We start from the raw sequence: 27,211 nt of genomic DNA on the forward strand, positions 1-27,211 counted from the left end.
CGGCTGCGGCGGGCGGCACGCATCGCTCTCGGCTCCAGCTCTATCACCAAAGGCTGTCCTAGTCCCTCCAATGTCACCTTTAGCGCGCCCCTGCAGGGCCCAACAACACTCTGGCCTTAAACCCGGCACTTTCTGGGTGTCCGAACGTATTCTCTTAGGCCCAGAGGCCAAGTTATTGGATGAACTCTAGGCACCTTCTCTTTCCTTCTCCTGTACATCAGGTCTTGGTCCATCCTCCCACCAGAATTTATCTGCCCGCAGACATGAGAGGTGGCAAAGACTGAGGAAGGAGGGCAGAGGTGGGGCGGTGGAGATGCCGGCAGCAGAGACCCACGCCCTAACACCTGGGCTCCTTTATTGCGGCGCACATCCAAGGAAACCTGAGCCTCCCTGGGGCCAGCTCAAAGGCATGAGTCTGTATTTCAAGTCTCAAAACGGAAAATACGAGAGAAAGGTGGCCCACAATCCTGTCCACAGCTTTTTGGCTTTTACAAAAGCCATCTGATCACCTGGTGACTGTTAAACCAGTTAAGTACAAAGGGCAACCCAGGAAACTGTCCAACAGAGACAGCTGCATTTCTCAAGGAGTACAATACTCTGCTCCCTTTGTGATGGTCATTTTCTTATTTTATGAAGGAAAAACAACAAAGTCTATTAAAATTTCTGAATCTCTGTTGAACCATGTGGTCAATATAGATGGTAAAACTTATGGAAAAGTTATTTCTATCCTTTACACAAACAATGAGTGAAGCCAATAGTTGGCATGTGGAGATCTGGCAGTGAAACCCTGAGCTGAGCCTTAGGCTTAACTCAGGGAGCCAGAGAGGTCCTTGGCAAAAATGAGGTGTGGGCTGAAGCCTGTGATCAGAATTAAGCAACTAAAGGGGCGCCTGCCTGGCTCAGTCGGTAGAGCAGTCATGCGGCTCTTGATCTCAGGGTCGTGAGTTCAAGCCTTACGTTGGGAGTGAGGCTACTTAAAAAAAAAAAAAAATTAAGCAACTAAAATAGACCGTTCACTGGCAAAATGTGTTACACTTCATTTCTCACTTTAAAAGAGGCTGCTGATCAATTCTGACCTCTCAAATCCAAAAGACTATCTCCCTATCTGTAAACTGTAGACTAGATTGTGTCTTGATAGCCTAACCTTTTCTTTAGTTTTAAAAGTTTTAAAGAAGCTGCCCTAGAATCCTGAGTCTTCCTGGTCCTATACTACAAGACACTAGAAACCTTGTCCTCTTTCTACAAACAGTAGAAAGAACCAAGAATGGATGGCCTAGAGAAGGTTCCAGGCAATATGATCAGTGTGAAATATCTGAGGGCTGGGATGTGGGAGGAAGGAGGCTTGTTTTGGATGTCTCCTTAAACTGGCACACTAAGATCCAAGGGCAGATTTTGAACCAACAAAAAGCTTTCTCACAGCTATTCAAAGAATAGAGTGTCTGCTAAAGTGAGGACTTTCCTGACCCTGGAGGTATCTGAGCAGAAATTCAAGCAATCACTTGGCAAGGATTTAGGGAAACAGATTTACAAATCCTCTATCAGTTTGTTCAGGATGAATTTTAAGGTCGTTTCTAATTATGACACGCTGTGATTCTAAGGTTTGATCAGCTTACAGATCTGGTACTTAACATTTCAGGGAATCTGGGTCTTAATTTTTCTGTTATTCAGTACAACTGGAAAAACCCAGGGAAGGCAAGATCAGTTTCACTAGCAAGTCTCCCTGGCCAAATACACTCACTTAAGTGTTCAGATATCATAACAGACTGTTTAGTGTGCCAGGGCCCCTCTGGTTGGAAGAATCTGAGGAATTCTGGCTCTCAACTAGGGTGGGTGGTTATTCCATTATAAAGAATGATCTTGATGTGGAATCACAAACTTCATGGCCAGAAATTCCTTTCCTGTTTCCTCACCAAGTCAGGTGCCAACCAATTCAGTCTTTACTAAATCCGCCCCCCCCACACCTATCTATCTACCTTATTCTCATTATTCTCATCAAATGCTCCATGTTATAATGTAAATAAGCAGAGCATTTTAACAACTATGAAGTTCAAATTTAAGGTATTTATTGGCTTAAGTTATACCCTCTGACTAAAGTGTTAGAGATTATTATAAATTTCCCCAAAGTTCAAACACACTCTTATAGAAAGGATTACATAAAATTGTCCAATTCTCTCCCCAACTACAAAAAAAAAAAAAAAAAAAAAAAAAAGATGCCAGAGAGTGCTATCTGAGTGCTTTGCTCCTTTTTTTATCATCAGCATGTGTTTAGGAAGAAATCAAGACAAGGAAGCACAGGGCTCTTTCCTCCATGTCTTATTTTTTTTTATCTGTTCATGAGTTTCTCTTTAGTTTTGGTATGTGGAACTCTGCCAATAGCCATCTCAGTGACTGAAATAAATACCTGATATAGCTTTCGCCTCTTGTTACCCTGATAGCTCCAACAAAAAAAGCATCTGTTCATTTCACTTGCTGTGTGTAAACTTTTTAAAAGACAAGAACAGAGAGCTCCAGAGAACCTCTTTGGATGCTTCCCCTACTCCTGTAACCACAAATATATGTGCTGAAGCCAAATTTCAAATTAGTTTCCAGTTAGTTGATTACAGAGTTCAAAGAATTCTCTACTTATTTTGAAATTCCTAAGAACGAAATTTGGTATCAGGTTTTCTTTCAGTGAACTTAGAAGAAAGAACAATCCTGGCCCTTCCTGCTGTCTTCCTAATTAAAGACAGCTGGGTGGAGTCTCCTCACACCCTAACACTGCTCTCTTTCCAAGTTTTGAACCTTGCATTTTGCCTTTGCTCTAGTCTTTTTTTTCTTTTTTTGAGAGAGAGAGAGAGAGAGAGAGAGAGAGAGAGAGAGGGAGAGAGAGGAAAGAGGGCGAGCTGGGGAGAGGGGCAGAGAGGTAGACAGAGAGAATCCTAAGCAGACTTCATGCTCAACATGGAGCCCGATGTGGGGCTCAATCCTGGGATCATGACCCGAGCCAAAATCAGGAAGGAGTCAGTTGCTCAACAGACTGAACCACCCTGGTAGCCCACCTTTGCTCCACTCTTAAACTACCAGCCTCCTAGGACAATCTGGAGACCCCAGATCCATACTTCCTCAGATTCTTCAGTGCCTTTTCATATGCCTCTCTCTCTCAGAGGATTAGTTCTGATTAGAGGAGGATACAGAAGGCTGGTTACATCTTGCACATTTTAAATCTACAAAATGCCTTTCATCTTAGGCTCACTAGACTTTACAAGCATTTATTTAGTGGCAAGTGGAAACTCCACAGTATTAGTCTGTACCTGTTGGGCATCAGTAACTACCATTCTAAGGTGTTTTTATAATACAAAGATGGCTACAGAGTGGCTCATTAAGCAATAAAGCATGATGTGAAGCTTGTTTTAAATGGGATACTAAGGATTTTGAGGCTCTGTGAGCTCGCATGTATTGCCAAACCCATGAGAAAACTTTCCACACACTCTGCAGGAACTCTCATGACCCTGGTAAGCTCTTTCCTGCTTGCAGACTTCCCAAAAGACAGTGTATCAATCTCTCTTTTAGCCACTCATTGAGGTAGTAATGACAAAAGCATGGGGCTCTGCAAGTTAGAAAAGACCAGACAGAAGTGTGGAGGAAAGGAAGGCAGGGGAAATCAGGTAAAGCTTTATGGAGAGAATCACATTTACTCACTAGGATGTGAATATGCAGAGATTGTGAAGACAAGATTTCTAAGTGAAAGCCTAGAGGCAGGGACCCCAAAAGAAGCAAACTCACGGTAAGCATGGCTTAAGTACAGGGTGTATGAAAGGGAAAAATGAGAGGTAAGAGTGGTAAGTAGCTCAAGGCCAGTTCAGCAAGGCTCCTGAATGCCAAGCATGGATTTATGCTTTATTCAGAAAACATTTATGACATTGAGATTTACTTATGTAAACTTATCAGGGGATCATGAAAGTTACTGAGTGGTGTGTGGAAAGTCTCCTAAGAATTTCGGACTGGTTGCTCATTAAAATGCCATTTAATAACTTAATATTATCTCATTTTAAAAATACAAATTCTTAATTTTTTACAAATGAAACTTGAGGTGGTAAACTTACTTGTCCAAAGTAGCATAGTATTGAATACCTGGGCACTTAAGATTTGAGCTTGTAGCTGATGATACTGCATTGGTCTATGTGCAGAATAAACTGTAGATACAGGAGATTGAAGGTAGAGCCATCAGGAGGGCTTTATAGTTTAGTCAAGAGGTAACAAAGGTCTGAACTTGTGAAAATGAGGAAGGGAGCTGTGAAAGAAATCACAGAGGCAGAATATTTGAACTTCACAACTGACCATATAGAAGGTAGAGGTTAAGGGGAAAATAAACATAAGATAATGCCGTAGCACTACTCTTAAATTACTGAGGGCATAATAGTCCTATAAAACAAAGCAGAGAGGAAGAAACTATTTGAAGAAGTTAACATTCAATTTAGGGTACATTGAATGTGAAGTACTCAAAGGCAACCTATGTGGAGGTATCCAGAAAGGCCCTTCACACAAAAAATTGAGGTTTGGGAATAGAGATACAGATCTGGAAGCTTTCTCCCACAGATGAGTGAGGGGGTGCCCATCTAGGGGTTAACAGTGTAGAAAAAGGGAAGAGGGTAGATGACAGAATTTTAAGAACCACATATTTGGGAAGTACGAGGACAAACTAAAAAAGAAAGCAGAATGGCAGCTAGAGAAGAGAATGGAGAGAGTACAATGTCAGGAAAGAAAAGAAGCTATGATGTTAAATGCCGCATAACAGAGGAGGATGATGAGTTAGACTTGGCAACTAGGACATCAGCGATTACTTCTAAGCGAACAGTTTCAGTGCTGTGATGGGGGCTGGATCACATTAGGGGATTAAGGATAAGCAGTGATGAGAAAGTATTCATCCTCCCTTCTTCTTGAGACTGTTCTTTTGGCTTCCATGGCACTATGCTATTCTGATGCTGTCTTTTTAGGCAGTACTTCTTTGTCCCTTGGGTTTCTCATCTGCCCTCTTAAGGGCAAGTAATTTCATAAGATGTATCCTTGATTCTTCTTTACTTGTTCAGTATTTACAGGTGTCTACTATGTGCTCTAAATTATGCCAGGCACTAAAGGAGAGAGTGATGAGGAAGATGTGGTCAGGAGCCTACATTCCAGTGGGGGGGGGGTGTGGGGGTGGGAGGGGGGTTGGGTGACATTCATTTTAATTCACTTGTAAGAAGCACTCTGAAAGAAAAGTGAGCAGTACTATGACAGCACCAGTCAAGGGGGCCCGATGTGGCCTGCAGGTTTAGGAAAGGCTTTCCTGAGAAAGTGACCACGTAGGCTTTCATTTGGGACCGAGAGCGGCCTTTCCTGTTCCAGATTTGCATGACTTCACAACTTTCACATATGAACAACTTCACAAAATTGCTTGGTTATTTCTATGAAACAGGTCCTTGGGGGTGAATTGTCAAGAAATCTTGCTATAGGGATCCTTTCTCCAATATTAGAAAAAGAGGTAGGATAAATAATACAGAGGGAAGAGATTTATGAAAACTGTCTCTTTCATTTTGTTACTAAAGCAATTCTTACCATCAATCAACAAACAACCACATTAGGTTTGCATGTAAAGAATTGGACCCAAATCAGAGCTTTTCTTTTGGGAATGAACTGCAAGATGACAGAGATATTAAATGGGTCACTTAGATAGATGCAATGAATTCAAGCTGGAGGAGGCCTCATAGAAGTTCAATTTCTTTGAATTCTTAGCTTCTTCTTCTTCCCTTAACTCATATATACATATAACTGAATATTAAAAACATGTCTGTGGAAACTATGAAGAATTAAAGCTTTTCTGTAAAACTATCTGGATCTGGTGTATACACTTGGCAGAGAGATTAATTATATCTCTGTTTTTTAAGCTGCTTTCCTCTGAAATTAAGCTGATACCTTTTCTCCTCACACCTCAATGTTTTAATTAAAGATTGATTAATATTAAGAGGTGTAGCTTCCAAAGATGCTGACTTGGTAGTTGCCATTGTATGGCAACAAGGGAAGATAACATGGTCTATGTTAAAAGCTAATTAGGCCAAGGACCCTGATATCATTAAAGCTGATCTGATGGGCAACTCTGAGCTACTGAGGAAGTCACTGAGCTGGTAATGGCTTCTGGTTAATTCTAGTTAATGATATGAAAATAACACTGATTTGTAGAGCACATAAGCCAAGGTCAAAATGGTCTCAGAAAAACATGCTGGCTGTGGGATTTTGATATGAATGAATAAATTAACAGGTTAATGAATAAGTAAGCAAACATATATGCGTATGTATGTGTACATAAAGTATATTTACAGCTGTGTTAGGAGTCATGACCTATACTGCCTATATACTGCTACTCTAAGGTTAGAAACCAGCTCTACTCTTGTTCCCCACAAATACTGTTTGGGAAAGCTGTTTGTCCATCCACTTGTTTCACTGCTGCCATTGAGCTAATTGTACTTTGTCCTCATAATTTTCATTTTTCCCAGAAGAGAAAAAGCTAATCTAATCTGGTACTGGGCCTTACAGCAAATCTTCTGGAGAATAATTATCCTTAGGAACAAAAGGCATAACTTTTTTTTTTTTTTTTTCAACGTTTATTTATTTTTGGGACAGAGAGAGACAGAGCATGAACGGGGGAGGGGCAGAGAGAGAGGGAGACACAGAATCGGAAACAGGCTCCAGGCTCTGAGCCATCAGCCCAGAGCCCGACGCGGGGCTCGAACTCACGGACTGCGAGATCGTGACCTGGCTGAAGTCGGACGCTTAACCGACTGCGCCACCCAGGCGCCCCAAGGCATAACTTTTTATTAAAAAGATTTCATAATATTCTAATTTGTCTACCTAGATAAATTTTTTTAAAATAAAAGATTATCATTTATTGATCACTTAATATATGCCCGGTACCTTCATCTACATCACTTCATTGAACTCTCATAAAAACTCTAAAGGTATGATTTACCACTGCTCACATTTTATAAAGCTAACTATACAGAGAGGTTAAGTAATTTTCCCCAAGGTCACTCAGCTAGTAAATGACAGAGCCAGAACTCAAAGCTGGATATGTCTGACTAAAACTCAGATTCAATTTTCTTCACTACACTAAATTGCATGAAGTATGAAGACTCTCCCTGTGAACTAATTGGGTAAATGACAATGACTATAAAGTGATGGGTAACTGCAAGCCAATATTTCAGAATCTGGCTTTCTTCAAGTGTGCTTGGTAGCAAATTTCTTTGTCTGAAATAAAATCCTGCTATTTAACATATGCTAACTAGTAGAGAAGGAAGGGAGCCCAGAAGCAAGAAGGAGAGGTGAAGAATCCAGGCTGGGATTAGAATTGTTTGGGATTCACAAGGATTTGCCTCAAGTCTTGCAAAGTTGACAGCATTTTGAATCCCAGAGCTCACATGGCTTATGAGAAATAAAGAGCACTCATCCAATCAGTCAGAATTCACTAATCTCCAACTATGTGCACACCAACATGTTAACTACTTCGAGAGACACAAAAATGAATTTTTCAAAGATGGGACAAATGCCTATAATGAGAAAACACCAAAGTTAGGCAGTATAGGATAAAGGCCAAATGAGTTGCACATATTAAGTGGTTTAGGAGAACAGAAGTAGTGAACTTGGGAAGGAGGCTTTGTGGAGACATGGGACTAGAACCAAGCCTTCAGGTATGGGTAGAAATATGCATAATGTATAAAGAGTGTTTGAGATAAGTGGATGGGTGGTCTATATAGGAATTAAGACTGGAAAAAACAGTGGGGATCAAATATGTGGTTTCCAAGGCTGGAAAAGGAAAAGACTAGAGGGATACAGACCAGTTCTGAAGGATGCCATCATTTAATCCATCAGATCAGATGGCTCCTACATTGAACTGGGTGAAGGATAAGTACATATAGAAAGAAGGGTAAATACAGACAGAAGCTAAGGGAAAAGCAACTTGGAAGCCCAAGTTCTAGAAGGCTACAGCATAATTTATGTCTGTTTTTTCCGTGGGAACCATGTACGTACACGCTAGCAGTCCAATCAGAGGAGCTCTCTGCATTCCTAACAGAGGATCCTTTGTTCCAAACAGCAAGACTCAAAAGAGACAGAGTCTGATAAAATCACTGAGATCAGGACACCCAGCTGGTGCAGGGGCTGATGCCATTCCATAACACACCCTACAGGAAGCAGCTTGAGATACACAGCTGATTGATTTCCACAGCAGGAGCCTTGCGGCAGGGTGGGGCTGGGACTGGTCAAGCATTAAGAGAATTCTTTAGCCACTGACTCAAATTAGTTCACCAGGATCCTGACTTTATCCAACAGATCTGTATAGTCATTCCCAGAACTAACACTATTTCTTAACTAACTTTTGGGAAAAAAAAAAAAAAAAAAAAAAAAAAAAAAGGGAGAAAAACCATGAAGCTTTGCCAGGCAGTGGAGTTGTCAGTTAACTCTTACTTGTCATGGCATCTGAAGAGGGGGAAAAATATCAAACCTCCAACTTTTTAGAAAGGGGCTGAATAATTCTGTGTTGTAACGGGCTATCCTCTGCATTACAGAATGTTTAGCACCCATTAGATGCTAGCAGAAGCCTCTCCCATTGTGACAGTCAAAACTGTCTCTGGACATGGCCAAATGTCCCCTAAGGGGCAAAACTGCCCCCATTTGAGAACTATTGGTCAAGCATGACCTTTGGTGCCAAACAAACCTTTCCAATCCCAGCTCTAACATGCTGTGTGGCTTGAACAAGACACTATAACAAACTCACAGTCTCAGTGTTCTTAACTGCAACTGGGATTGTAAATGTCTGATTGATAGGGGGTTGAGGTTAGAGCTCACTTCAACTTAGGTGTCTTTTAGGTGTACTCAGCACCACACGTCACTGCCATTGCAATCCCTGGTGCCTGTTTCCCATAACACATTGTCCCACCACAAGGGCTGGCACAGAGCAAGTGCTCAGTAAGGATGATGGACTGAAAGGAATATGGAGTCCCTTCCTCCTACCTCCCACCAAGGGATCCATGGACCATTACCACGTAGCACTCATTCTTATCCCTGAGTGGCCAAAATTCTGAAAGGTCCACACGTCAAATCACAGTGCTAGTAGCCGGAAAACAGCTTGTGAAGGCCTAAGGAATAAGTGTATCCCATTAATCTCCCACTGCCAATACCAGAGGCTGGTATTCGAAAAGCACTTGGTAGTGGTAGTGGCAAAGTATTAAGGAAGGTGGGGAGGGAGCACATTCTTCCCATAGCTAGGTTTTCCCAACAGGACAGCTGAGACTTGGGAAGAATCTGTTTGGCAGGAGACAGCTCTTTGGTGCAGTGACCTGACAGGACTCCCTGTGGGACTTATTTCATCCCTGGTGAACCAACCAATCCTAACAATAAAGTGTCCTTCAGAGCAACTCATCACACTTCCTAGAGGCTCCCTGCTTATGCTATGTCTCGTGTGCCAGCCAGCTAGCTTCAAAGTGCCCAGGATTTTTCTGACGCTAAGGCTGAGGACCAGGCCAAGGCCAAGACCGTTTACCATTCATTTCTAGACACAACGAGAAATAGTCCTGTTCTGCAAGTCTGTGCTTATCTCAACCTGTGTTCACTAATTAAATACTTAACAATGAATACAAGTCCTGTGTGGGGTAAATTCTAGTTTTCCTGGAAACATATTTTTCCTCCTTTGTGTACAAAATCATACGGTGAACTTTAGTTGCAAATGCTACATGCTGACATGATATGTGAAGAATTTCAGTAAACTCAAATCAAACTGCTCAGTCCTTTCTTACATTGCTTTAAAGTCTTCCCTTGCTATCAAAATTTCCACACAAATTTTTGTGAAATCCATCAATGGATTCTTTCTTGATGATCTTTCATTTGATTTTACTGCCTTTGCTGAGGTGTGAGTCTCCTTTAAGATGATGTAATGACTGCAATCCTGGGATTTTGCTTTGTGATGCTGATACTTAAAATACTAATGGGGCTGCTTTAAAATGGGGCTGGGAAAAGTTCAATATGAAGCAAAGCTAAAGTCCTTAAACACGCCTTTACCTTCTCCCCACCCAGTTGCTAAGTGGGGGTGGAGAGGATTATTAGGGAGCACTGGAATTCTTGGGGTTTGGTAGGTCTGGGAGGTGATCTCCCAAGGGTTATTAACATCAGCAGCCAAACTGTGAGCTCCTGAGCTGAGAACAACTGACAGACTGCAGTCTCCCCCTAAAGGCACTGAACGAGGAAGCTTCCTGAAGTATTTCCACACAGGAAGTTCCTCTTCTCTTTAGAAATGCATCATCAACCAAACACCTGCATCAACAACTCCACGAAAAATAAACTGCTGATGCCAGGGAAAGTGCCTAGGAAATTTTAAACCAGACACAGATTAGTCCCAGCAAAAATCAGGAATCCGGGGCCCAGCTTAAAGGAAGCCTGACTTAGAGGCAATTGCTGCTACCACACAGTCTTAATCAGATTATTAGAAGGCTGTCTGCAACATAAATATTTAACTTAATCAGCCAGCACTGCTTCCAGCTGAATTCCAAGTTTCCCAAGTGTAGGTGGTAATTTTCTTCTAAGGCAGCGGTGCTCAACAGAGGGAGATTTTTGCCTTCCAGGGGACATTTGGCAATGTCTGGATAGACATTTTTGGTTGTCTATGGGAAGGGTTGCTGCTGGCATCTAGCGGGTAGAGATCGGGGATGCTGCTAAACATCCTGCAGTGCGCAGGACAGCCCCCCCACCACAACGAATTATCCAGTCCCATATGTCAAGAGTGCAGAGGCTGAGAAACCCTGTTCTGGGGCATTCTCTTTACTTCCTTGGACCCTAGTAGTTCCTCTTGGAGTAGCCCTGTTTAAGGAAGAAAGACAAAACCAAGACAGGCCAAGGGTCAGCACAAGGCAGGAGTGGGGTTGCCTACTCAGCTTACCTTGCTGCTGCAAAGCTGGAGATACTGAAACCTCTAGGTGACAGACAGGTCACACACCAAGTGTGATTTCCTTTCTCTCCAAGGGCAGGTAGATAATGCTGACCTCATTTGCTTCATTCTCTAGTGAATCTAACTGGCAAAACTGTAGATGGGCTGATACTGTCTTTGTAATCGTTTGAAAGGAAGAAGTGTCTTTGTGCAAACTGGCAGCCCTTCAGCTCCATGTCAGGCCATGCCTGTCTTAGAGTTCTCATGTGTGCTCAGAGCGAAGCTTAAACTTGCTTTGTATGAGGAAAAAAAAAATCAAATGAAGTTTACAAGGCTTTCTTGTTCTGGTGTTCTGGTGGGATACTGAGGTCTCCAGACAAAGGCTGTAAGTATGTGTAACTCCTGACCCTGGGCTCTGCTCAACCTGAAATAGAACTGAAAACAGTCCTGAGGAAGCCTGCTGCCTTATCTATTTCCCACCAGCCCAGCCGTGAAGACAAGGAAGGAGAAGACCAACAGGCTTGGGTGCTTCCAACACACCATTAAGTGAAGTGAACTTTCGTGAGAAACCTATGGACCCTAAAAAGGTTTCCATTTTTCCCACACTTGTTCTTTCTTACCACTGAGTGAGTGGTAGAGGGCCGAGTATGAAGCCTGACCTGAGTACACAGTAAATATAAATACATATGAAACTCGGAGTGCATGAAGGGCATCCAGATACCGCTCTTAATGCCCAAGCCACCACCTACTTCCTGACGGAGATGCCACTGTGGTTCTCGGCGGGTGTGTGTACAACGACGGGGTTGGCTTGAACTCATAATGATCTCAATTCTTGACTATAAAACTAGCACAGGGAATTTCAAAATGAGGAAAGCCTCTTGTTATCATCAGAGTTACCAGATCTTTGGCTTAAATTTTAGTGAAATAAAGGTCCCTCCTTTTTTGTTAGTGTCCTGTTATGCACATACAATTCCTTTTCCTCAAGAATCACTGACTCTCTTGTTCAGGAAAACAGAATTTCCTGAAGAGATTAGCCAAAGTCTTTTCCTCCCAGTTTTCTGAAAACATACTCAGTATTCTCATTTGAGATTTCTGGAATGGCAGAACCCAATAAAGCCAAATGCAGGAAGGTTTGAGGTCTTTGCTTGTTTAAAGTGGAAGAGAACTCTCTTCCCATTGGACAGATCCACCCTGGTGGACCATATTCTCTCATTTATTCAGAAGCAATTGAATTAAAAGCCTTTTCTAGGAATAATGACTTTCAGTTTTTCACGTTAAGGAGGAAATAACTTTTCCCACAAGCTGCCTCTCCACGCATTTCTCAGCACTACTGCACAGTCCCAAGTAAGCCGGGGCTGTCCCCAGACCTGACTCATCGGTCTATGCCACCCATCCACAGTGGAATTAGTCCCGTCCCAGCAGATGCTACACTTGTGTCTCAGAGACTCATATCCTCTTCTCTTTGGCAGACTCTGTACTGAGAGTGTGATTCCATTAAAAATAAAAAAAAATTAAAAATTTAAAAATTAAAAAAAAGCTGAAAACTTAAAGCTAATGCTGTTTTTTATGTTCATCTTCATCTCTGGTTTTTCCTTATTAAAAACGCTTTGAATCTGAAAGCAGAGTCACACTTTATAAATCAGGCCTGCTGCCGGTATGAGGGAAGATTAATTCATTGCTGGGTATACAGCACATTAACCCAGAACTCAACACTCAAACCACGAAAATGACTCAGTTCTCAGAATGGGTCCAAAAAGACCTTCCCTTTACTCAGCCTCAGGGGACCGTGGAGCTGACACACAGAGCTTTTCCCTCCCATTGTTTTCACTTCCCATGAGCTCAGTGTGAGCTGAGCCAGGAGCGTGTTCCTCCCCTCCTGACCAAACGCCTTTGCTGGGAGGAGGCAAAAACTCTTCCCAAAGCCTTTGACTTTATAAGGCGGACATGTGGAGCCAGGCTTCTGATTTGTGCCCCCAACTTGAGGAGGATACACACAGGGGCACAACTTTGCCATCCTCTTTCTCTCTCTTCTTCCAGTCTTGCATTTCAACACTGGTCCCCTGCAGAGACACACACTCTGCCCATGACCAGCCTTCGCATCCAGAGTATTGGTGGTGGGAGGGTTATTCTTAGAAATCAGTGAAACAGGATGCGATAATAAACAGCTAAGCAGATACTGAACTCTGAGCATTTCTAAGCTACATACTAGGATACAAATAAAATATGGTAGCATCCAGTAATTTCTTAAAATCTGCCAGCTACATCAAAATTCAGAAAGTTTCTAGCAACTAAGGATTAACTGAAAAGGACAGTGAAAAGTTGTCCTCAAATCCAAACACTATATACGCCTGCCTGTGGACTCTTTTTTATATCCTAGCTTGTATTTTAATGCAATTTTAACAGGCTTGTTTACTTCATTTTCTAGCTCACTGATGATTAGAAGCAAGGGATAGACAGCAAAAGGCAAACCCAATGACAACAGTGAAGTAGCTGCAGTGAGAAGACAGCCCTGCTATCAGGGTAAGCGGGGGGAAATGGAAGCTACACACATATGCACTAAGAGGCACTAAACAAGAACTTCAATACCCAACACAAACTGCACAATAATTTAGGAACATTTAATATAAAGCAGCCCCCAATGTCTCTAATACCCTTGAGGATATCACCGTCACAAAGAACAATATCATCTTTTTAATAATGTTAACCTGCACTCATAAAGAAAAACTTCTACACAATGTAGTGTTTAGAAGATTAGGCAAATAAAATTTAAAATAATTCCCATGTAAACCAGAATCTAGTTTGATACAACTATTTGAATCAAAGGGATGAGCTTCAGGTTTCTAAGAAATTCATTTAGTTGGTCAGATAGTTAATTCTAAGTAAGCCGGAGCCTGTAGAAGACAGTCTCTGCTTTCAGGGCGCTTACAACGGCAAAGGCAAGAAAAACACACGTGATGAAGAAAGGCCACCTGCCCCTGGAATGGAGGCGTGGGAGTTTCTAAGAGGAAAACGTATGTGCTCATGGGTTTGAATTTTCCCTTCCTATCCTCTCCTTATTTGGGTCCTCAAGAATCCCCCAAACAATGACTTGTTGCTCCAAACTACACTGTCTCCAAACACTGTAAGGAGATCTTCAGCCAATGTCCCACTTCAGAGTTGACCATCCCTTAAGCTGGGGACCCTTCTATAACAGCCACCCTTCTGCGCTCGACTCTTGTAACTTTTCTCAGGACTGCGGGGCTCTGACCGGTGTCAATCCCACCTCTCCAAACGTATTTGTACTTGAAAAAATCCTGACAGGCAGGGGCTTTGGAGAACAAATGAACTCTGACTGCAGGAGTATAACTGTGTAGGTGGGAATAATTAACACCAGTGATGGAAACAAAGTGCTGGAAGTAGCCTTTTCATATCCACTCTGTGCACCAAGAAGGAAAAGCAGCAGAGGGGTCTCCAGCAGTGGAGTAAGGCACTTTTTGGCATTTACAACAGGGGAAACTCAGGATGAAATGCTCCCATCCTGAGAGCCATGACCCTACACACAGTCCTGAGAGCTCCAAGTCCCTGACCTAGCAAAATCGCATTTTTGAGAGTCAATTCCTCCCATCTTCCTCTTCCCTGTTGCTTTAATTTCGACTCACAAAATCTCAGGACTGGAAATTCTGACTCAGGCAAAGAGTGAAAACATGTTTGCAGTCAGGGCAGTGCTTTTCAAACTCTCCTATAGGCAAAGAACTTATATTCCTGGGGGCCTGGGGTGTCATCTGACCCGCCTGCTCTAAGTGGGAAGTTTCTTTGAAGTGTTATGTTTTATATTAATAACTCATGAGAATTTTGTACTTTACTTCATAATGCATCAATAACTTTTTCCTGAAATTGGAGGAAAAAAAAATCAACACTTTATGAAGATGACCCCATGTTTACCTTATGACTTTGCACACCTCAAGTGGAAAACATGGACCTAGGGAAACATTTGCTGCTGTTACAAATCACAAGAGGAGATCCTCGAGTAAGCAGTAACATTTGGACATTTCTTTCTATACCCTCAGTTGGTTATAAACACTGAAATAAATTACAACAGAAAAACGTTCAAACCAATTGCCCAGCATCCAAGACTGTTAAGTCTCCAGACAGTGTGCTTTGATGGTGATGGAAGCGAGAATAGCGACCCCAGGAACAGAAGTTAAGATGTATATCCAATGGGTTTCCGAGTTACAGGAAAAGAAATACACATTACTGAAGGCAAAAGATCAAAAAACAAGGGCATGGCTTACCTTAAAATCTGCTAACTGCTGGTTGATGAGGTCCACTTCAGTCCCCACGACCCACTGGAGGGCCTCCCCTTCCTCTGCTGCCGTGGTCATGTCATTGAGGGCTTTCAGCTTCCTGTAAAAGTCCTCCACGCGGCCCAGTGTCAGCTCCAGCTGCTCCTGGCGAGCTCTGCTCCTCTCTGTCAGTTTGCCACATTGCTTGTTCAGGGCTTCGAGCTCCCTCTTGAGACCTAACAAGTCCAGAGTCCCCTCTTCCTCCAGCATTTGTCGACACTCTGCTTCAGAGGCCTCTATGTCTAACCTGAGGGCTTGGATTTTGTTGAGGAATAGCCGTACATCCTCAATCTGGGACTGGAGGCTATCAGTGTCTCTGCCAATGGCACCCATGCCATCTAGCTCATCATCCAGGTCTGCCAGCTGAGAAAACATCTCTCGGACTCGGCAGTGAAACTGACCAATCCCCTCCAGCTTGTTTTCCATTGTCATGCAACCACTGTTCACTCTTTGCTTTACTTCCAAGAACTCTTGCTGGGTGACCTCGGCTTGATGAAGAAGTTGGGAAGCATCAGATCCATCTGGGGCATCTTCTACCAGGCCCTGGGTGAAGTTCCTCAGATAGTCTACCTGGGGCTCCAGGGTCTGCAGCACTTCCTGTTGAGCTCTTAGCTTCTCCAGGTTCTTGTTGCTACAGGCTTGAGAGCCTAGAGCATCAAAGATCTCAAGTTGGTGTTTGGCCCCTTCAACCTTCTTTTCAATATTCTTAAAGCTTTCCTGGAACTCCTTGAGCCTCTGAGTCATTTCTTCAAGAGACCCTGTTTTGGCCTGTAGTTCCTCTGTAATGGAATCCATGTTCTGGTTGATCCCAGCCTTCTCATCCCGGATGTCATCTTCATCTGTTTCTGAAGAATTGATCAGAATGTCAGCAGCACTGTTCAGTATTTCTAGCAGGGAGCGGCGCTTTTCCACCTCACTCAGCATAGCCTTTGATCTCAGAAGATTGGACTCTAGCTGCACTGGGTCCAGAGTGACCTGCAAGTCAGACATCTTGGCCTTACAATCTTCTATCCATGGCACAAGGTCCTCCACATGCCACTGATATTTCTGAGCTTTCTGCATGCAGTCCTTGAGCCTGGATTGTCTGTCTGCAGTTTTTTTACTAAGCTCTTCCCAGTGGCTTTTGAGTTCAATCAACTGGTTTTGTAAAGTCTTTTTCTCTTCTCCAGGAGGTACAGAAAGAAGCAGAGATTCTCCCTCGGCCACAATCACCTCATAGGAGCCACTGTGTTGGTTAAGGCTCTTCTGAAACTCTTCATTCTCCTGTAGCTGAGACTGTAGCCGCTCCAATTTTGCAGAAATTGGGCAATTTTTTGCTTGCTGGCTTTGTTTGTCATCCAACCAGGTTCTCAGCTCATCAAACATTTGCTGGAACTGCTGGGTGCTGGCAAGAGCTGCCTGGAGTCTGTTCATGCGGTCAGCTGAAATGAGAAAATCAAGTTTAAACCAATCAGATCAGGACATGGCATTTAAGATGTTTGCTGAGAGTATACGGTCTATTCTTAGGGGAAGGAAACATGTTAACTGAGGGTCTGCCACAAAAGCAGCACAGAGCTAGTCTCCTTCACACACTAGATCTGATTTAATCCTCACGTCAACCTTGTAAGGTCACCTGAGTAATAGAAGTAAACTTCTGTTTCTAAGCTGATAAAAAGCCATAAATGTTTCTACAGAAAGGCAACACACTGAGTACAAAATTCTTCTGGTACAAGGCCATCACAAGCAGTCCAGAACATATTCTAATTCTGTAATATGGTATATATGTGTGTATGCATATGCATGGTATAAATAAGTATTAAAGTATGTGTGTGGCTTCACCTATAGGACATCCATGAGCACGAATCTCTACCTGCTGACAAAATTGATATTAGTGCTCTTATGTCTAGGATTATGCTATATAAAGTCTCCCATGTTGCTAGTGCTCAGCCAATGTGTGATGACCATAGCACTTCTCACTGGAGCTGGACAAAGGGATAGGGTAACACTAGTGTGAGTCCAAAAGCTGTTTACAGGTCACCCTAGATTCTTGGGACTATTACAAAGTCAATCTTTGGGCTTGCCACTAATGTCAGCAGTGTGTTCTGTACCCTAACTTACCTGCAAGGTCTTCTAAACCTTGGAGAGGCAGGGCAACTGTCTCCAAACGCTTCTTCAGCTCATCCTTGAGGTACTGCTCCCCAATGAGTACTGAGAGCTCATCACAAAGTGTCTGTGCCTCCTTAATCTCATGGTCTAACTGCTCCACATCAGATCGAATCTCACTGGTCTCCTCCAGTTGCTGCTTCACGGCCTCAGGCTGGGTGCTGATGGCCGACTGGCTACTTAGTCGCTGTCCAACTGCCTTTACCTTCTCTGATAAGTTCTGGAGTAGTTCTTGGTACTGGGTGCTTTTGATAATAGCTTGGTCAATTTGGCTGGAACGGGAATTGAGTTTGTCAGTCAGTTCAATCCACTTTTGATTGATGCTCTGGAGTTCTTTCTGTACTTGGCTGGTGGATGGAGAGACATCTCCAGGGCCTGTTAGAATGCCCTGAGCCGCCTCGTTCAGCTGCTCATGCTGTTGCCTGCGTGTTTCAAATTCCTTCAGCATAAACTGTAATAGAAATGACATCAAGATGTTTAGAGAGAAAAGACAGATCTAAAAAGAGTGTCAAAACAAAAACTGATTTTAGATTGTGCCAAGTAGTGCCAACTCCTTTGGAAAATAAACCAGAAAACTCCAAGGACCAGGCTGCTAGGAAAATGTAGTATCATTTATAACAACAACAACTGCTTAATAAAAACTTGTTTTGCAAGGGTCATTGATTGTGCCTATTCTATTTCTTTTCCTTATTTGTCATACTCTGTTTCAACATCAGTTACTAAGGTTGGCCTTGTTTTCTGGATTGGCACTCATCAGCTTTGCCAGATAAAACCTGGGGTCCCAGAGCCAGCTAGCTATACCTCTGGCTGGGCTTGCCATTTCAACTCTCAATACCTCTGTTTTTCCTAGTTTCTTTCTTGGAATTCCAACAGCATAAACAATCTGTACGTTACAACATAGCATGATTAGATAATGAGCTTCTTTAAAGCAAGGAGCATGTCTTTTTACTCTTTTCTATCCCTTATTTCATTCAGCAAGGAGTTAGGATTACGGGCTCTGGAGTTGTACTGCTTGGGTTCAAATCCTTACTCTCTTACTTACTAGATGTATATATAACCTTAGGCAAGTTTTTGAAGTTCTCCAAATTTCAGCTTACTTATCTATAAGATGAGGATAGGAAGTACTCATCTTGGCTGTTTTAAGGATTAAATAAGATAATTTATGGAAAGTATTCATCACTCACACTGTACAAAAATAAATAAGACAGGACTTTAAGGAATAACAGATGTGTAAACAATAAACTATAACAGAATGTAAAAAAAAAAAAGCAAAAACGATAAACACTGATGTGAACAAGGCACTGTGAAAGCAAGAAGTAAGGATGATTAATTCGATAGAAGATGACAAAAGCAGAAGAGGGAAGTCAGGAAGGCTTTGCAGAGGACAAAATAAGGAATTCTCCCAGTGAGCAGAGAGTCAGACTGGTGAGGGGCATTTCAGGGGGAGGGCCTAGGATTAGCAAAGGCACAGAGCTGTAGGAATATGGTATGTTCAAGGAAAGGAAGTTACCTGGTGCAGCACAAAACCTAGATATATGGGGGAAGAGTGAGAAATGAGGCTGGCAAGACAAACTGGGATCAGATAGTAGAAAGTCTTATATACGACACTGAGCGGATATTTGGACGTTGTTCAATAGGCAGCCATGAGCCAGCAAAGCATTTTCACATATTTAGATGTGTGAGTTAAGGAGATAATTTGGTAACTGTGTGGAGGATGCACTAGACAAAGAAGCCCATTAGGCTGTTGCAATGGTCTAGACCTGAGATCTAACCTACCTAAGGTAGTAGCATTTAGAATGGAAAAAGATTAGAACAGTAATTCTCAAAGTATGCTCTAGGGGTCCTCAGAAGTCTCTAGGACCTTTCAGAGGGTCCACGAGGTCAAAACTATTTTCATAAAAATAGTAAGATATTATTTGCCTTTTATAACTTTTCTTTCATGAATGTTCAATGGAGTTTTCCATAGGCTATATGGCATCTGGTATTGCAATAAATTAAATGCAGAAGCAGATATGAAAATCTATGAGAATGTTCTATTAAGCCAGACATCAAAGAGATTTATAAAGCCATAAAACAATATCTCTCTTACTAAAGTTATTATGTTTGGATAATGTTATTTTTTCATAAAAAATATATATGTTACTTATGTTAATGTTATGGTTTTACCAACATTAAAAAAATTAATTAATAAATACATTTATATTTTAAAGATTTTATTTTTTAAGTTTATTCATTTATTTTTGAGAGCGAGAGAGCGAGCACATGGGGAGAGGGGCAAAGAGAGAAGGAGAGAGAGAGAATCCCAAGCAGGCTCCCCACTGACAGTGCAGGGCTCGAACCCACGAACTGTGAGATCATGACCTGAGCCAAAATCAGATGCTTAATGGACTGAGCCACCCAGGCATCCCAACAAATACATATTTTTAGCTTCCTCAGTGTTTTAACACAGTAAATATTAATAGATACCAATATTTAAACACAAGCTCTTTGGGGTCTTTAATAATTTTTAAGAGTGTAAACAGTTGATAGCAAATAGTCTGAAAACCACTGGAATAGGGGGCTAAAAGAAAAGGTTCCTTCAAATACTACTTTTACGTCTTAATTTAGGGAACTTGGTGGATGGTAAGAAGAAATGGAACAAATTTGAAAGAGGATGTAGAACAAGAAAAGGTTTTTGGGTGCTTACAAAAAAAAAGGAGAAGGGGAGAAGGAGGAGAAGAAGGAAAAGAACAGGAAGAAGAAGGAGAAGAAGAAGGAGGAGAAGAAGGAGAAGGAGGAGAAGGAGGAGAAGAGGAAGAAGGAGAAGAAGGAGAAGAAGGAGAAGAAGGAGAAGAAGGAGAAGAAGAAGAAGAAGAAGAAGAAGAAGAAGAAGAAGAAGAAGAAGAGGAAGAAGAAGAAATGTTCTCAGCATGATTTCATTGGAAATGACATATTTGGTCAATCTAAATTTCTATTAAACAATTTTTTAAATGTTTATTTATTTTGAGGGAGAGAGAGAGAGAGAGAGAGAGAGAGTGTGTGTGTGTGTGAGAGAGAGAGAGCGAGAGAGAGAGAGAGTGGAGGAGGGGCAGACAGAGAGGGAGAGACAGAATCCCAAGCAGGCTCCTCATTGTCAACACAGAAGCCAATGCAGGGCTTGAACCAAAAAACCCTGAGATCATGACCCAAGCCAAAATCGAGAGTCAGACACTAAACCAACTGAGCCACCCAGGTGCCCCTTGGCCAACCTAAATTTCTATGATGGTAGGTACTTAAATAATTTTTTTTCTTGAGGTTTGAGTAACAGAAAAATCTTTAAATGAAACCAGCAGATATAAGACATTACATTAAGTAATATGGTCATTGTCACTGGGGATTAAAAGTAAAATACGGTTCGGTGGGCATTCAAGAGAGCTTTCCTACTATTCTTACTTTCTAATCTTATACCCTAATAAACTTTTGCCTGCTGCTCATTTTGTGTCCACCTAAAAAAAAATGTAAAATACGATTCTACAATGTAGTCACATCCACTCATCTTACTGCCTCTGTTAATGATATTAATAATACAGTTATTGACTGTTCATCATTAAAAAAATTTTTTAAATGTTTATTCATTTTTGAGAGAGAGAGACAGACCCAGCACAAGTGGGGGTGGGGCACAGAGAGAGGGAGACACAGAATCCGAAGCAGGATCCAGGCTCTGAGCTGTCAGCACAGAGCCAGACTCGGGGCACAAACTCATGAACCACGAGATCATGACCTGAGCTGAAGTTGGACACTTAACCAACTGAGCTACCCAGGCGCCTCTGTCAGGCAATGAGATAAAGCCCTTACAAACATCTCATTTAGTTTATAGCAGCACTCTCAACAATAGCCAAATTATGGAAAGAGCCTAAATGTCCATCAACTGATGAATGGATAAAGAAATTGTGGTTTATATACATACAAAATGGAGTACTACGTGGCAATGATAAAGAATGAAATATGGCCCTTTATAGCAACGAGGATGGAACTGGAGAGTGTTATGCTAAGTGAAATAAGCCATACAGAGAAAGACAGATACCATATGTTTTCACTCTTACGTGGATCCTGAGAAACTTAACAGAAACCCATGGGGGAGGGGAAGAAAAAAAAAGAGGTTAGAGTGGGAGAGAGCCAAAGCATAAGAGACTCTTAAAAACTGAGAACAAACTGAGGGTTGATGGGGGTTGGGGGGGAGGAGAAGGTGGGTGATGGGTATTGAAGAGGGCACTTTTTGGGATGAGCACTGGGTGTTGTATGGAAACCAATTTGACAATAAATTTCATAAAAAAAAAAACCCCTTAGAATAAACTATGCTAGTAAATCTTTGTGACCTTTGATTATTAAATATTAAATATATATTTACATGTCTATAAAAAAACAAAAAAAAAACCCAAACATCTCATTTAAACCGAGGAAACTGAGACACTGGAAGGTTAAGTAACTAGTCCAGGGTCATTTGAAATCTACTTGCTGACAACAGCATTCAAATCCAGATTTGCATGACTCCCATTTCTTTGCTTAAAGCAGTAAGCTTTGTGGCTCACCTGGACCTGCTGCTTTTGTGCAGTCAGCATGTTGGGGTCAATAGACAGGGGGCCCAGCACCCCCATCATCAGTTCCTTCTCCATCAGCCAGGGCCGGAGCTGGGATTCTGCAGCCTGGAAGCTGGCCAGATGATTTGCAGATTCCTCCAGCTGCCTTTGCCGGGCCACGGTCACTTCAGTGGCCCTTTCCCATCGGGAATCTGTAGAGAGGAAATGAGAGAATGTGTTCCTTTACGCTCACCAGCCACTGGCCTGATCCCTAAGTTATGTTCCTAACCAACGACAGGAAATGACCCCTGCAGCATTAAAGTTTTTTAAGTTAAAAATAACCTTCATTTAATTTTAACTAAAGTAATGCAGTTCTGTACTTGATTGTGGTGGCGGCTATGTGAAACTACACATGGGATAAAACTGCACAGAACTACATATACACACACAGACACAAATGCACGTATATCTTACACAACACATAGATTATTTTATAGCCTGTTTTTTAACTCTTACTATATAATAAACATCTTTTATGCCCATGTTTTTTCTATGTCAATAAATAATTACTACCATTGTTTACAGTTTAATACTATGAATGTGGCATAATTCACCTAATCCTTCCCGTGAGTAGATTATTTCCCATTTTTTCATTTTTATCACCAATGCTCTCTTTATCACAAGATTGTCAGATTGACTTGCCCAAGAAAGCCAAATATCTGACACTTCGAGTGGAATCTCTAGATCCTTTCCTTAATCAGACTCAATCTCTAACCCCATTTGGGCCTCTTGCTTGCTTCTGAAAATTAACTAAAAATAAGTCCTGCTTTATAGGATGTGCTGAAATTCTATATCTGCTTTGAAGATAAGCAATTTAGTGAATCTTCAATCCCCCTGTGATAACTTACTGAGTTCCTCTTGCATTTCCTTCCAGTTTTCTGCTTCTTGTGAGTTAGGATATGTCATCAGCAACCCAGCCAGGGCTTCCTTTACTTTTTGGATTTTTGGAGAATTCTGTTCCAATTCAGCTAGGAAGGCCTAGAAGAGAGAACAGCAGGGATGCCATGAGATTTCTGGATAGGAAAGAAATCTGTGTGTGTGCAGGAAAGGACTGGAAGACTGGGTTGCAATTATTCGCTCTACTTCTGATGCCATCAGTGACTTGTTTTGTGATTTTAAGATACCTAACATTTCTGCTTCAATTTTTACTTTAAAATGAAAATCTAAGTGGCAGGATTTTTATGTACAACACATTGGTAGAACTCAGTAAAAGGGTATTATTAATCCTCATACACAAAAACTGTCAGATATGATGATGATGATGACAACAAAGACGTCAAGGACATTTATATAGTTGGAGGAGATGGCACGATATGCCCAATTAGAATATAAAACATTTTGGCAAAAAAAACTTTTTTATAGGATTTTCCATATGGTCTTATTTCTTCTGGTATTTTTCCTAGTTCTACATGTCTACCTTAAGAATGAACTGTAATTATAGCTATATTTAAATCCCCCCGGGAGTTGGAAAGGGGCTTTGATGAGAATGGTTTGGCTTACAGCATCATATGGAAAACCAGATCCCATTCTCAGTGAGCTGATGCTTCTGAGGAGGGATATTCTCTTTCTGTAAACAGGTCTGGTTTTGTTTCTGAATCTTATTTATAGTAATTTCTAACTTCATAGGTAAGAAAGTTCTCTAGTAGAGTTTAGGCATATTAATCATCTGAAAGGGCTCCTCATGGCCTGGGTGGGTGGGCATGTCTCACTTTCAGGTCCCAGGCTCAGGCAGGACCATCGGTACAACAGCCCCTTCCTCTTAGTGTTTGGGATACAGCTAATGTAAACATAGTACCTTGTTAGATTCAGCTTGGGCTCTCACTGTTTCCGGCTTGGTTGGAGATGAAGAGGCATCCATGGCTTTCAGGACTTCCTCTTTTGATTCCAGCCACTGCAGCACTGAGCCTGCCTCCTTCTGAACTTCCTGCATTCTGCTGAGGACAGCTTGAAGGCTTTCTTGGTGTTCCCGAAGCACTCCACCCAGTTTCTCATATTTTAAGTTTACATCTGACATGTCACACTGGATCTCCGTCAGATCTAGCATCATAGAAACAGAAATCAGATTGGGATAGCTCTCCAAGCATCCTCCTGAATTCCTCATGCTAAATTACTCATCAGGATCAAGCGTCTCTCCTACTCCTTCTAGTGAACTAGAGATTCTGTTCCTGCTAAATTACATAAAATTTCTTGCTTACATATACAAAGCAAAAAAATGTTTCATTAATCTGCTTTCAGATTTTGACATTAGGTACTCAGATATAGAAATGAAATGCTAAATACACTTGGGAACTGCAGAAGTGAAGGCAGTAAAGGATCTGGGGTATTCTTCTGCTCCCTCTTCTCCAAACGACAGAGAAGTCATGGGGCCAGAAGGATGAATGCTAGACTAGACCACCTTTAGTGTGGCTTCTTTAGGACTCAAAGATTCGCATATGTTTTTCTTCCAGGTCTTTTCCTTCTTGCTCTTATCTAGTGGTGCAATTTATTTCCTAGTACCTTTATTTCATTGGCTGCCAACCTGTTTAGCCTTTAGCAATCCAGCAAAGAAGGATCACAGTGGCTTCTCCCCAGATTTTTTTTTAACCCTCATACCCATCCTGGCAGCAGTTCTTTCACACATACAAAAACATACACAGATGCCAACGCAAACTCTGTCCTAACACATCCAACAAAGAGGCATTCTCACCTTTGCAGGTGTGGTATCCGTTTACACTGCCTACAGAGCTTCCTACAGAGGGCAGTATGGAACCTGAGCAGAAGGACAGGGAGACAAACAGGGCAAGACAAACTTGTGTTAGGAATACATACAGGCACTGAATTTGTTCTCTGGCACTCACTTTGAGCTCAGGTACCAGGAGGTTAACACAGCACAAGACAACATACTCATGGAAAGAGACAAATCATTTTAGCTGCCAGGCAACAACTCTGATGTTTCGACTTCTGAGCAGTAGGCAGAAGATAGAAGGCTTCTAATCGCTTCTAAAGGAAACCCGAATTCCCTTCCTCAATCTCCAACTAGTATTCTCTGGACCCTGCTATAACTTTGCGAAGCAAGTACTGGTAAAATGATGAAGTCTTTAGAATAGCTGTGCTGTCTGCCATACTCTGCAATGAGGATTTATAATAAAGCCAAAAGGCTCAACTTTAACATCAATGTCCTCCAACATAACAAAAATGAACAGTAAGTGTAATTGAGGACATAAAAAGCAGCATTCTTTTAATAAAGATATTAAAATGAAGCCTTCTCATGTTGCTTCAAAAGGAAGATTCTGTCTTTTCTTTCATGACTTTCTGCTCCCCTTCCCTACCAGAAAGTGGAAATTCTAAGTGCCAATAAATCTAGCTCATAAGCATTCCCATAAATTCTGCCTTTGGTTCTGTTTCTAATTACCACAATTTCACCTATGTTCTCCCCAAGTTGATTCCTGGTACTTCAGGAGTGTCCCAAATTAAATAAATAACAGATCATGTGATTATAAAGATTATACAGAAATGTGAAGAATATTCATGATACAGTGTTACATTAAAAGGTCAGAATAAAACTCATGCACTGATTTCACTAGAAAAAGTTATACATAAGGTTACATTAAAAATAGTTAATTATAAAACTTTTAAGTTTTTTTTTAATGTTTATTTATTTCTGAGACATTATTTATTTCTGAGACAGAGCATGAGTGAGGGAGGGGCAGAGAGAGAGGGAGACACAGAATCAGAAGCAGGCTCCGGGCTCTGAGCTGTCAGCACAGAGCCCGACACGGGGCTCGAACTCACAAACCATGAGATCATGACCTGAGCCGAAGTCGGTCTCTCAACCGACTGAGCCACCCAGGCGCCCCAAAACTTTTAAATGTTAACATGATTGTATTTTCACTGAAAAAAAAAATGGATCGAACAGAAAGATCATATTCCATTGCAGTATGGTGATGGCCAAAAAAGAAACTAGACTAGTAATTAAAGCCAAGACTGTCACCAACGTGGTATGTGAGCCTTAGTCTATGGATAGACCTCAGTATCTTCTCCAGGATATGAAGGTAATACTAGCTATCCTGTTAGCTCTCATGGAGTTACTAGAGAGAGGTAATGAGGCAGTGTATATGAAAGCACTTTATAAAACAAAAAGAACTACACAAATGTCAGGAACTGGAATATTCAGGACTTCTCAGAGATAGAAGAGAACTGTGAAAACACTCAGGCTAGTGATTTTCAAAGCACCCAAGGAGGTGCTTTAGGGACTCTGTAAATGTTTGGTTTTAAGTGTAATATTCAGAATATATTTCTAACCACTTAGAAATGGCAACAAAACGCGCATGTTCAATTATGTTGAATAGCACATCTTAACCAATTTATGCTGTTCTCGGCAGAGAATAAAGTAGCTCCTGTACCTCTCTGCATACATTTATACTTCTTTTTTGAGCGTCACTGACTGGAAAAGCTGTAGCTCTTTGCCAGGACATTACAATAGTCAAACCTACACATGTTCCCTCATACAAAGAAAAACATTTATGGCACATGAGTGCTACATTAAAGAAAATGATAAAGAAGGCTGTGGTGCATCTATTCAGATCAGGCTTTCATTAGGGTGGAATCCTGTTAACAGAATTCTTAACACTTCAGATCATGGTGATGTCAGGTTACAGGCAAATTTTTGTCCTCAATGCCAGTTTTAGGTACTTCCTAGGTTTAAGAAAAGAATGTGAGTCCTCATTAAAATTCTTGGTGATTTAGCTTTGAAACAAGAATTTATTACATCACTTTCAAGCTTCTAGTTCAGCTTAATTGATGAGTGTTCTGAGACTGTAAAGTGAACTTTTTAAAACATTTGTTATCATTTACAACTACTTATCTGTGTGAGTTGCATTTTCCGGATATGATACAGGCAAACAAAATTGAGAAATAAATCAGATAACAAAGCTGTCATCCAGAAATCCTTTTCCAAATTTTTATATTCCCTAAGATAGTCTCAGTATCCTCACCGATGGATTGCATAATAGATAAATGATATAAATTCACTTATAAGGGAAATTTATGCCAATAAAATACCATTTGTATTGTTTTATGTAGTAGAGTTCGATTTGAGATTATTCTTAAACAGACTCTAGGGCTATAAAAAATTTGAACAACCACTGGTCTAGTCCAGAAGTGAAAAAACTATACTGGCCAAATCTGGCCCTCTGCCTATTTCTGTATATAAAGTTTTATTTGAACACAGCCACACCCACTTATTT

General features: G+C 41.4%; 1 protein-coding gene across 13 annotated transcripts in view; it reads right to left on the reverse strand.

Moving 5' to 3' along the window:
• MACF1 (microtubule actin crosslinking factor 1) overlaps positions 1 to 27,211 on the reverse strand; it is a 231,296-nt gene that overhangs the window by 65,936 nt on the left and 138,149 nt on the right. For 11 of the 13 annotated variants that reach the window (XM_047084219.1, XM_047084220.1, XM_047084212.1 and 8 more), the window contains 6 exons: positions 24,673 to 24,735; positions 23,782 to 24,023; positions 22,835 to 22,964; positions 21,939 to 22,138; positions 17,347 to 17,842; positions 15,199 to 16,670 (listed from right to left, as the gene is read on the reverse strand). In XM_047084219.1, coding sequence (XP_046940175.1) covers positions 15,199 to 16,670; positions 17,347 to 17,842; positions 21,939 to 22,138; positions 22,835 to 22,964; positions 23,782 to 24,023; positions 24,673 to 24,735 — 2,603 coding nt within the window. The remainder of the gene's footprint in view (positions 1 to 15,198; positions 16,671 to 17,346; positions 17,843 to 21,938; positions 22,139 to 22,834; positions 22,965 to 23,781; positions 24,024 to 24,672; positions 24,736 to 27,211) is intronic. The other 2 variants (XM_047084216.1, XM_047084223.1) reach the window with 1 other exon arrangement.

The sequence above is a fragment of the Lynx rufus genome, unplaced genomic scaffold, assembly GCF_022079265.1.
Source record: "Lynx rufus isolate CCGP_SWC_20201006 ecotype Redwood Valley unplaced genomic scaffold, mLynRuf1.p SCAF_2, whole genome shotgun sequence".
NCBI lineage: Eukaryota > Metazoa > Chordata > Mammalia > Carnivora > Felidae > Lynx > Lynx rufus.